The sequence below is a fragment of the Gorilla gorilla genome, chromosome 8 (assembly GCF_029281585.2).
Source record: "Gorilla gorilla gorilla isolate KB3781 chromosome 8, NHGRI_mGorGor1-v2.1_pri, whole genome shotgun sequence".
NCBI classification, from domain to species: Eukaryota; Metazoa; Chordata; class Mammalia; order Primates; family Hominidae; genus Gorilla; species Gorilla gorilla.
In genome coordinates this window covers 91,992,284-92,003,752 of record NC_073232.2, presented here as the reverse complement: position 1 = coordinate 92,003,752, position 11,469 = coordinate 91,992,284, and the positions used below count along the sequence as shown (strand labels likewise).

General features: G+C 48.8%; 1 protein-coding gene across 3 annotated transcripts; it reads left to right on the top strand.

Moving 5' to 3' along the window:
* The first annotated feature begins 5,061 nt into the window (after positions 1-5,061).
* On the top strand, positions 5,062-9,084 carry LOC101136905 (pulmonary surfactant-associated protein A2). 3 transcript variants are annotated; one of them, XM_063709784.1, is made up of 5 exons: positions 5,062-5,258; positions 5,427-5,621; positions 5,928-6,047; positions 6,805-6,882; positions 7,351-9,084. In XM_063709784.1, exons 1-5 carry the CDS (start codon positions 5,252-5,254, stop codon positions 7,725-7,727), a joined length of 777 nt encoding a protein of 258 aa, XP_063565854.1. In that variant the 5' UTR covers positions 5,062-5,251; the 3' UTR covers positions 7,728-9,084. The 3 variants fall into 3 exon arrangements, with proteins under 3 accessions (XP_063565854.1, XP_030871511.2, XP_063565853.1); XM_031015651.3 differs by having other exon boundaries at positions 5,244-5,262; positions 5,424-5,534; positions 5,988-6,047; positions 7,351-7,944; XM_063709783.1 differs by having other exon boundaries at positions 5,244-5,262; positions 5,424-5,621; positions 7,351-7,944.
* Positions 9,085-11,469: the final 2,385 nt, after the last annotated feature.

The window sequence follows — 11,469 nt, the reverse complement described above, 5'->3', positions numbered from 1 at the left end:
GGTCTATGCCTATAGTGTCAGCTACTCAGGAGGCTGAGTTGGGAGGATTGCTTGAGTCCAGGAGGTGAAGGCTGCAGTGAGCTGAGATTGTGTCACTGCGCTCTGTCCTGGGTGACAGAGCAAGACCCTGTCTAAAATAAAATAATAGATATAATATAAAAATAAGAATTCTCAATACTACTACTCCTAAGGAAAATGTCAATCAAACCACAATGAGATATCTCACCCCAGGTAGACTGGCTCTTATTAATAAGACAATAACTAATAAATACTGGCAAGGATGCACAGAAAAGTGAACTCTTATACACTTTTGGTGGAAATGTAAAGCAGTACAGTTATTATGGAAAACAGAGGGGAGATTCCTCCAAAAAACAAAAAATAGAACAACCATATGATCTAACAATTCCACTACTCAGTATTCAAAGGAATATATTCAAAGGAAAGGAACTCAGTATGTTGAAGAAGTATCTGCACTCCCATGTTTATTGTAGTACTATTCACAATAGCCAAATGTGGAATCAAATTAAGTGTCTACCAATGGATGGATGGATAAAGAAAATGCGATAACTATACACAATGAAATACTGTCCGGCCCTAAGAAAGAATGAAATCCTGTCATTCATGGCAACATGGATGAGCCGTTATGTTAAGTGAAATAAAGCCAGGAAGAGAAAGTTAAACACAGCATCTTCTCACACATATGTGGAAGCTAAAAATAATCTCACAGACGTAAACAGTAGAACAGAGCATACTAGAGGCTGGGAAAACCAGGAGAATGAAGGATGGGGAGAGCTTGGTCAATGGATAAAAGATCATAGCTAGACAAGAGCGATGAGTTCTAGCCTTCTAGAGCACTGGAGGGTGACCATAGTCAACAATAACTCATTATATACATTCAAAGAGGTAAAAGAGAAGACTGTGAATGTTCTTATCACTAAATATTGATACACTTTTGGGGTGATGGGTATACAACTTACCCTGATTTGATCATTGATTATTGCATACATGTATCAAAATAGCTCACTATATCCCATGTATATATAAAATTATGTGTCCATTAAAAATAAGAAATTTTTTAAAATTAAAAAGAGTAAAGAATAAGTCACCCAAATTAAAAACAAGCAAACCCCAAGAAAAGACTATAGTTATAATTATATCCCTGTGTGTCAATCTGAAAATATGGCTGCGGTATGTAAGAGAAAACACTTATTGTAGAAGAGTATCTGCAGTATGGTCTTATTGATGCAAAGTCAGTGTGTGTGTGTGTGTGTGTGTGTGTGTGTGTATGCGCACGTGTGTTTTCCTGAGCCTATTTCATTGGAGATAGTTGCTGCCATCTGCCAGTTTCAATTCCTCCAAGGCGCAGAATGGGAAAAACTGTCTCCCTCACCTCAAAGCCTTAATAAAACATGACGTGTTTCTCTGGGGTTTGGAAGACTCAAAATGCTCAGGGTAGTGAGGTGAGAGGGCTGTGTTGATGAAAATTAAAATTTGTCATTTCTAGGTCATAGAAAGATTTATTGTGTTATGCTTTTTAAGAATGCAGTGACATTTATTAGATGTGCCAATGTAATATAGATATGTGTGTAAATATACAGCACACAATATATGTGTGTACATATATTTATAATACATACACACATATTTGCTTAGTTTGCTGGCTGCATCAAGGAAAAGAAGCGTCAACTTCCATTCCCTTAATGTGGCTGAGCTGCCCCTTAGATTCTGACAGTAGAAGTGATGTTGAAATATATCCATAATTAGTAAATCTATTTATGCATCTCTTTGTCTCCAGGTACAGGTAGATTAAGCACATCTCTCTGACTCTGGGAAGGTTCTAGCAGAGGACTGAGCTGGAAAGAGGATTTCTGGGTAATTTTGGCAATCCATGTAACCCCTGTCAGCCTCAGTTGACTGAAGTATGGAATGGGGATTTACTTACTCTCTGTACGCCTCATAGAGTGCTGCGATGATCCAAAACGACGGGAAAGCTCTAGCAGCCACAGACAGCCTCTTCCCACTGCTAGCACCCAGTGCAGCTGGAGAAAGGGGAAGGAAAGAGTCCCTTGAGCACTGAGAGAGAGGTCTCGAATCTGCAGAGACCCCCGTGGGCTGTCCTTAGGGCGGTGCATGTCTCCCACTCTGTGCCCCTTCAGTCTTAAAAAGCGTCGTCTTCCTGGTTTCAGTCACACTGGGTGAGGAGGGGGTCCTGCCACAGGGAGTGGGACTCGGAGTGCAGTGAGACTGTGGACTCTGAGGTGGCTTCGCGTGGGCACCCAGGGCCTGGCAGTGTGAAGAGGATGTCCCCGCAGAGGGAGGTGGCCCAGCATGGGGGTTGAAGCCCCTAGGAGAGTGAGAAGGGCACTGAAGGAGAGCCGACCGGCCAGGGCAATGGGGCCTGAGCAGGGGGAGGAGGCTGTGGACGCGGCAGAGTGGCCTGGCATGGACACTCGGAACTCAGCAGGGACTGCAGCAATTCTTAGTGCTAAGAATGACAAGCTTGTACTTCTTAACTACATTCTTTAGATTTGCTGGTGCCATGTGCTGGTAAACTGTACCTGTCTCAGCATCAAACTCGGATAGTGTCCCTTGCAGCACGCAGGCGAATGCATGGCTCCCCCTGGCGGTCGGTGGCAAGCCTCACTCACGAGTCCACAGTGCTACAAATCAATCAATGGGCAACAAAGAGCGTGATGAGGGATGGGATCTTTACAGTAGTCCCAAAGTGCGTCCCCACAACATAGTCACTGATTAAAACCAGAAAAAGAATAAATTTGCAGTGGCAAATTGTGACACCCACCACCTTAATTAAATGATCAACACGAACATCATCAGTCTTGGGGCAAACTAAAGTCACCTGCCGCCGGGTAGAATGGGAGAAGAGCGCAGCCGGGTGTCGATGGTATTTCCGCCGAAGTTACAGAACCTGAATCTAACTGTAAGGCAATACAAACAAACAAACAAACAAACAAAGCGAGGGGTATTTTACACAGTAACTCTCCTGTGATCTTCACACTGTGTTCAGGTCATGAAGGCGAAGGGAAGACAGAGGGACTTTGTGGGTTTCAGGACCCTGGAGAAGCGTGAAAACCGAATAAGGCACATGGCTCAGAAACGGATCCTTTGCTATAAAGGACACTATTGGGGCATTGTGTACATTTTGCATCGGGCCTGAAGGCTATTTGGAGTTATTGTATCCGTGTTTATTTCTTGATTATGGTTATAATGCAAAAAGGCCTTTGCGTGAAAAACGCATTAAAGTATTGGGGTGTTGGGGTTTCATGTTGACAACCTACTCTCATAGGTTCAGGGGAAAAAAAAGTCGTACCATACTGGCAATTTTTCTGTAATTTTGATGTTGTTTCAGAATAATAAAATGAAAAATGAAACTGACCAAGGCCACCTGGTTAATAAGTGACAGCTCTGGGTCAAAACTCAGGTGTGCCTTTCCCCTAAAGCCATGCCCTACCCTGCCAACCACAGGCCCTGCACATCCAAGTTGGCCTCTGTTCCTGCTCATCACCTGCAAAACAGCCCTGCCTCCCTACAGCCAAGTTGCTGGAGCTTCGCCCCACCTGCCCCCACCCTGCACTGGCCTGACTCCCCCATTCCACACCTGGCCCAGCACCCACCACATGGTGTGGCAGACAGCACTGGGGCAGCTGAAAGACTCCGTGCTACAAATTGGCACTGCCCAGCTTCCTGCTCCTGGGAGTGGGGTCCGTTGTCTGAGCTTCCGCTCCCTGAAAGAGCTCCAGACTCCCCAATGGTTTGGGATTTTTCAAACCAATTCCAAATAAGCCAGGGGAGATTTTCCTGTCTTGGTTCCCATCATTACCACCTCCACAGTTGGAGATTCCCTCCTAATCCAGATGCTCGAACCAGGACCCTAACAACTAGGGCTTCATATATCACTGGGACACTTAGCATAATCACCATTGCAGGTTGCCAGACATCACCCAAAGTGATGTTCTACCAAAGACAGAAACTGCAGCTCTCCTGTGACCTTCCAGGTGCTGCCCTGACTCCTCCAGCTGAACCTGCTAGGGCAGAGGGAAGTGGAACGTGCAGCATATTTGCCTGCCACTCTGCCCATGTGCCCACCAACTCGGCTGCAGGCTCCAGAGACACCGGCTGGGGGTCCTGGGGCTCAGAGCTGAGCAAGGTTACAGGGCAGACAGGTTGGCCTGGATCAACCTGACCAACCTCAGCTGAAGCAGTGACTTCTTCATTGTCTGAAACTAAACCAGGAACCCAGTGGAGCTCACTGAGTGCAGAGTGGGTGACCTTAGCCAGTGAGGCATTTCTCTTCTTACAGACCTGGTATTTTTCTTTACCAGGTTCTGTGCTCCCCTCAAGGGTCCTAAGTATTCCTCCAGCCTGAGTGTTCTGCAGGGAAATGTGCTATGTAAACACTACGCCTATTTCCTGCTTGGAGCACAGGTTTTGTGGTAGAGCTCTCAGGGGTGGGGAAGAAGCCTGGCAGCCCACACGCTATAAATGCTGTTGTCCACCTTTATGCTCTAACTTGGAGGCAGAGACCCAAGCAGCTGGAGGCTCTGTGGGTGGGTGAGTTTAGCCCCATCCCCTGGGTGTTCTCCAGCTTGAGGATCGCAGGCAGAGAGGACCAGCCCAGCAGCCACAGGCCTGACCAAGGCCCAGGCTGGGAAGGAGGGCAACTCCCCATTTTCCGCTGGGAGGTGTTTCACAGCACGGTCAACATGGATGACCTGCAAAGACCCTCATGCTTTGATATCTTCCTTGGCCAGCTCCATCCCTACCAGGGATTCAGCAGGGCCTAAGCGGGGAGAGTGGGAGAACAGACCCCAAGAGGAAGGAAGACCTCATCACTGACTGTGAGAGGGTCATCACCCCCTGATGATCACCTCGAAGGGTCCAGGCTGTGGGCCCCATTCATCTCTTTTCATTCTTAGGTCGCTGATTTCTTGGAGCCTGAAAAGAAGGTAACTGGGCATATGAGGGACAGATGGAGTGAGTCAGTGAGTGAGTGACCTCATCCTTCCTCCTAACAGCCTGGGAGGGACAGGGCAGGTTTTCTGCAGAGCACGGAAGATTCAGCTGAAGTCAGAGAGGTGAAGTCAGTTTCCCAGGGTAACATAGTGAGGCACTGACAGAAAGGAGACTGCACTGGAGCCCAGGTCCCTGGGCTCCCCAGAGCTCCTTCCTCTTCCTCCTCCTCAGCAGCCTGGAGACCCCACAACCTCCAGCCAGAGGCCTGAAGCATGAGGCCATGCCAGGTGCCAGATGATGCTGGGAATTTTCCCAGGAGCTTCGGGTCTTCCCAGCACTCTGGTCTCACCCGCCCTGCCTCTCGGGCTCTGCCCAGCTTCCTGAGTCCTGACAGAGCACAGTGGGGGAGATGTTGGCAGAGGTGGCAGATGGGCTCACGGCCATCCCTCCTGCAGGAGCAGCGACTGGACCCAGAGCCATGTGGCTGTGCCCTCTGGCCCTCACCCTCATCTTGATGGCAGCCTCTGGTGCTGCGTGCGAAGTGAAGGACGTTTGTGTTGGAAGCCCTGGTATCCCTGGCACTCCTGGATCCCACGGCCTGCCAGGCAGGGACGGGAGAGATGGTCTCAAAGGAGACCCTGGCCCTCCAGGTACTGTGCTGCAGACCCCACCCTCAGCTAAGGGACGCAGACCCCTTTTCAGGAGGCCCGTCTGTCCAGGCCCCTAGGCTGTGGGCCATAGTGAGCTGGGGGCTATAGTAAGCTGGGTGGGACTTCAGTCTGCAGGGCTGGTGGGTTCCTGGGGCCCTTAGGATGGCGCATCCTGGAGAGTCTGTCCTCATAGTGCCCACGGAGTGATAGCTGAGCCAGCCCCGGTGATAATGGGCATCGAGTCTCACTAGCTCCAACCAGTTGTGGGTGACAGATCCTACACATCCATGTCTCTTTTCTCTGCAGGCCCCATGGGTCCGCCTGGAGAAATGCCATGTCCTTCTGGGAATGATGGGCTGCCTGGAGCCCCTGGTATCCCTGGAGAGCGTGGAGAGAAGGGGGAGCCTGGCGAGAGAGGCCCTCCAGGTGAGCAGGGCGGGGCAGGTAGGCAGTGGGAACATGGGCACAGCGACCCTGAAGTCAGTTACACAGGGGTGATGGGGGTCAGACAAACCCTGCAGGTACCCCAAGGGCATTTGGCTCAACCTAAGTAAGAGAATATGAATTTGAGGGAGAAAGCCAAGGTGTCTGGGGAGTGTGGTCACAATTCAGGGAAGGGCAGGTGTGGGAAGTCCTCCATGCCTCATGACCGCCGATGGGGACACACTGAGTCAGGTGTGGGACGAGGGACAGCACTGGGAGGCAGGGGAGGCACGTCCGGGGACGGAGCCCCTGGGGGCAGTCTGAAGGGTGAATGCGGACGAGGCATCCAGGCAGATGGTGTGATCAGGAGCCCCACAGACAGAGGGGAACTTTGAAGCTCAGAGCGGTAAGCAAGTCCATCAGGGCAGTGCAGAGAGCATCATGCTTGCCCTTGGTGGAGGGTGCGGGAGAGGGACTTGCCCCACAGAGGCGGGCAGACAGAGACCCTCGAGGGACAGAGCAGGAAAGACGACAAGGGGTGGGGATCACAGCAGGGGCAAGGCTTCACTAAAGAATAGGGGACCACAGGGTGTGGAGACACACTGGAATCTCGTGGACCCTCTGAGCCTGGGGCCCAGGCAGTGCCTAACAGCAATGAATGGGCAGAGTTCCAGGATTGCAGATGGCAAAACGCCTGCGTGGCAGCAAGTGGGAGTCTTCACTGGCCTGCCCCTCCTTCTGTGTGGGGCACTCTCCACAGGGGTTCCAGCTCATCTAGATGAGGAGCTCCAAGCCACACTCCACGACTTCAGACATCAAATCCTGCAGACAAGGGGAGGTAAGGGGACCCCCTGGGCCTCACGGGGTAGGAGTTTCCCACAAATTCCCCTCATTCTCAGCACCAGCTTCTAGAATAGAGATGACAAACAAGCGTGCACACGCAGGTCTTGGGGAAAGGAATGATGCTTGCTTTTCTGATGTCTTTGAATGGCCCAGAGGAGACAGAAGCAAACACAATTCACTCCCCATTTCATAAGAAAGCAAGTTCTCCACCTGCCTTGCTTTCCACTGAATTCCAGGAAATTGCACCATTTCTGGCAATAAGTAATTGTTACTTAGGTGAATGAATAAATGGAGGAGAGTCTAAAAGTGAATTTAGAAAACTGCGATTGGAAGAGGAAGAGAAGACATAGAGAGAGGCAGAGATGGAGAGACTGGGGAGAATCTGGTAGCAGAGACCCCAGGTGAGGGAGGTGGCTTAGAGACAAAGTGGTCAGTGACCTGACCCGGACTCCTCTGCTCCCAGCCCTCAGTCTGCAGGGCTCCATAATGACAGTAGGAGAGAAGGTCTTCTCCAGCAATGGGCAGTCCGTCACTTTTGATGCCATTCAGGAGGCATGTGCCAGAGCAGGCGGCCGCATTGCTGTCCCAAGGAATCCAGAGGAAAATGAGGCCATTGCAAGCTTCGTGAAGAAGTACAACACATATGCCTATGTAGGCCTGACTGAGGGTCCCAGCCCTGGAGACTTCCGCTACTCAGACGGGACCCCTGTAAACTACACCAACTGGTACCGAGGGGAGCCCGCAGGTCGGGGAAAAGAGCAGTGTGTGGAGATGTACACAGACGGGCAGTGGAATGACAGGAACTGCCTGTACTCCCGACTGACCATCTGTGAGTTCTGAGAGGCATTTAGGCCATGGGACAGGGAGGATCCTGTCTGGCCTTCAGTTTCCATCCCCAGGATCCACTTGGTCTGTGAGATGCTAGAACTCCCTTTCAACAGAATTCACTTGTGGCTATTAGAGCTGGAGGCACCCTTAGCCAATTCATTCCCCTGATGGGCCCTGACTCTTCCCCACAATCACTGACCAGCCTTGACACTCCCCTTGCAAACCATCCCAGCACTGCACCCCAGGCACTAGCCTTGGCCTTTGGCCTTTGGCATGAGATGGAGCCCTCCTTATTCCCCATCTGGTCCAGTTCCTTCACTTACAGATGGCAGCAGTGAGGCCTTGGGGTAGAAGGATCCTCCAAAGTCATGCAGAGTGCCTGCCTCCTGGTCCCCTCAGCTCTGCCTCTGCAGCCCACTGCCTGCCCAGTGCCATCAGGATGAGCAGTCCCGGCCAAGCATAATGACAGAGAGAGGCAGACTTCAGGGAAGCCCTGACTGTGTGGAGCTAAGGACACAGTATAGATTCTCTGGCACTCTGAGGTCTCTGTGGCAGGCCTGGTCAGGCTCTCCAGGTGGTCAGAGGGCCCAGTGGTGCCCCAGCACGGTGGTGCCCAAGCCAACCCTGTGACTGACATGTACGATTCACTCCTTTGAGTCTTTGGATGCCAACTCAGCCCCCTGACCTGGAGGCAGCCGGCCAAGGCCTCTAGGGAAGAGCCCCCCACTGCAGACATGACCCGAGTAACTTTCTGCTGATGAACAAATCTGCACCCCACTTCAGACCTCGGTGGGCATTCACACCACCCCCCACGCCACCGGCTCCACTTTCCCCTTTTATTAATACATTCACCCAGATAATCATTAAAATTAACATGTGCCAGGTCTTAGGATGTGTCTTGGGGTGGGCACGGTACCCGGTGACTCTTGGGGATATTTATTTATTTTCCCTGAGCCTGTATCTTCATCTGTGAAATGGGGATAAAAATACTTGTTGCTGTCGCAATTATTACCATCTCTCCAGCTAGCAAAATTACTACCAGAGCCGTTACTACACACAAAGGCTATTGACCGAGCACATACCATGTGCCACACACCTTGACAAGCCCTTTTAATACAGTTTATTATGTACTATTCAATCTTTACACAATGTCACGGGACCAGTATTATTTACACCATTTTTTATAAGGACACTGAAGCTTAGAGGAGTGAAATGTTTTGAGTATTATTTCAGAAAGCAAATGGCAAAGGCTGGATCCAAACCCATCTTCCTGGACCTGAAGTTCATGTTCCCAGCCACCCCACCCCTGAGCTGAATAAAGATGATTTAAGCATAATAAATCATTAGTGTGTTCACATGAGTTTCCATAGCTTTGGTTCCAAGAAACATCACATTTCTGTTTTTGTAAATGAAATGAACTCTGGCTCTGAACCCCCACTTTCCTCAAGATTGGAAAATTCAATCTCAGGATGTGCTTTCTTTGTTTGATGGGAGGGGCAACCTGCTCTCCTCGCTATGATGCTGCTGGAGGATGGGGAACTACAGACACCATTTGGAAGAACACATGGGCATCTTGAATCCATGTGGTGCATTTGTGGGTGGGGATATAACGCCTTCCGTCCTCTGCGCAGCCACCTGAATGATTTCTGCAGCCCAGCAGTGATGTTGGCACTCAGGGCTCAGTTCCAGGCCTCAGTGAGCCATCCTAGTCTCATGTCGGCTTGAAATGGGACCACTGCCCCATACCCCAGGGCTGTGCAGGATTGAGACAATGTCCCCAATTGCTTGAGGAGGCAGCCACGTATGTGTCCCACCTCCAGAAAGGCTCCCACTCCCACCCTCACACCTGCGAACACTCTCTCTCATGGATTTACTGCTTTTCTTGGGCAGAGAGAAGCTCTGGATCAAGACCCACAAAATCAGATGAGAATGAGGGGAATAATTTCCGATTCTTTTCTGAATGATAATTTTTAATCTGGTCACCATTCCACATGTGCTTGGGACCCAGCACACACATTATTGAGCCTTCCCCTAAATTAAGAGAAAAACAAGGAGAAGCATGTACAAATGTTCCTTGACTTATGATGTGGTTAGGTCCTGATAAACATATTGCAAAATGATATCTTAAATGGAAAATGCATTTAATACATCTAACCTACCAAACATCATAGCTGAGCCTAGACTACTTTAACCATGCCCAGAACCCTATGTTAGCCTGCAGTTAGGCAAAATTATCTAACACAAGGTCTATTTTATAATAGGGTGCTGACTATCTCATGGAATTTATTGGCTACTGTACTGGAAGTGAATGAATGGTTGTATGTGTACCTGAAGTGTGGCTTCTCCTGAATTCACATCGCTTTTGGACCAATGTAAAGTCTATAAATTTTAAGTCAAGCCCCCATAAATCCAGGACCGTGTGTATTCTGAACTTCATAAGTAAATAAGACTCTGAAAATTTATGTCTTCTCATTTCTTGTGAGGATTATTTTTACTTTCTTTATGCATTTATTTGCTATTGTTACTATTTTATCATATTTTAAATTAACTATTGCTGGTTTATGAGAAAAACTCTTGATTTATTTTTTATTCATCTTATACCCAACCATCTTTTTGGATTCTCGTTTTTTCCCTAATATTAATACTTCTAAGATAATTGATTCTTTTATTTTTTTATTTCTATTTTTGAGACAGAGTCTCTCTTTGTTGCCTGGGCTGGAGTGCAGTGGCACAATCTTGGCTCACTGGAACCTCTGCCTCCCCGGTTCAAGTGATTTTCTTGCCTCAGCCTCCCAAGTAGCTGGGATTACAGGTGTGCACCACCACGCCTGGCTAATTTTTGTATTTTTAGCAGAGACAGGGTTTCACCCTGTTGGCCTGGCTGGTCTTGAACTGACCTTAAGTGATCCTCCTGCCTCGGCCTCCCAAAGTGCGGGGATTACAGGCATAAGCCACCTTGCCCAGCCAGTGATTCTTTTATATTTTATAGATAAATAGTTATATTTATGAAGGATGGAAATTTGATCTGTCCTTTTATGACATTTATATTTTTTCCATCTCATTTCTTAGCTCCACCCCAGGAGCTCAGTTAAGGAGGGAGGAGAAGTGACTGAGCCAGGCACCCCTTCCCTCCTCCCATCTTGGGCCTGGGATGTGAATGCACACTGACCTTCTCTGGTTCGCTCTCTCTCATCTGCCATGAAACCTATGGTGAACCATTGTGAGGCAGGAGGGTTGTGGAGGGCTCCAGGTACAAAGCCTTTGTGAACACAGTAAGCTTTTGTTTTTGTTTTTCATGAGAGACACAGGAAACTGTAAAGGAATATTGAATTTAGGCCTGACCTTGTCATATTTTTCTCATAGAAAGATCATTCTGGTGAATATACCAAAGATGTGCCTGAGATCTGTAGGAGTAGATGCTGGGGGACTTCCCTGAACAGCTGTCATTATGTAATAGTCCAGGTAAGATTTTTTTTTTTTTTTTTTAGTTAGAAGCCTATGGAACCAAACAATGAGTCATGGACAATAGCTATTAGTTATTCCTCAATTATCTGCACCAGTGATGGCTCAGTAATCTTAGGGTTGCTGGGTTTAGAAAATAAAAATATAGGCTGGGGGCAGTGGCTCACGCCTGTAACCCCAGCACTTTGGGAGGCCGAGGCAGGTGGATCACGAGGTCAGGAGTTTGAGAGCAGCCTGACCAACATAGTGAAACCCTATCTCTACTAAAAATATTAAAAAAATTAGCGGGGCA

Bases quoted from the DNA above. Each gene is read 5' to 3' on its own strand.
- LOC101136905 (XM_063709783.1), top strand. The intron at 5,622-5,927 runs GTACTGTGCTGC...TTTTCTCTGCAG, and splicing joins AGGAGACCCTGGCCCTCCAG to GCCCCATGGGTCCGCCTGGA. The intron at 6,883-7,350 runs GTAAGGGGACCC...CTCTGCTCCCAG, and splicing joins AATCCTGCAGACAAGGGGAG to CCCTCAGTCTGCAGGGCTCC.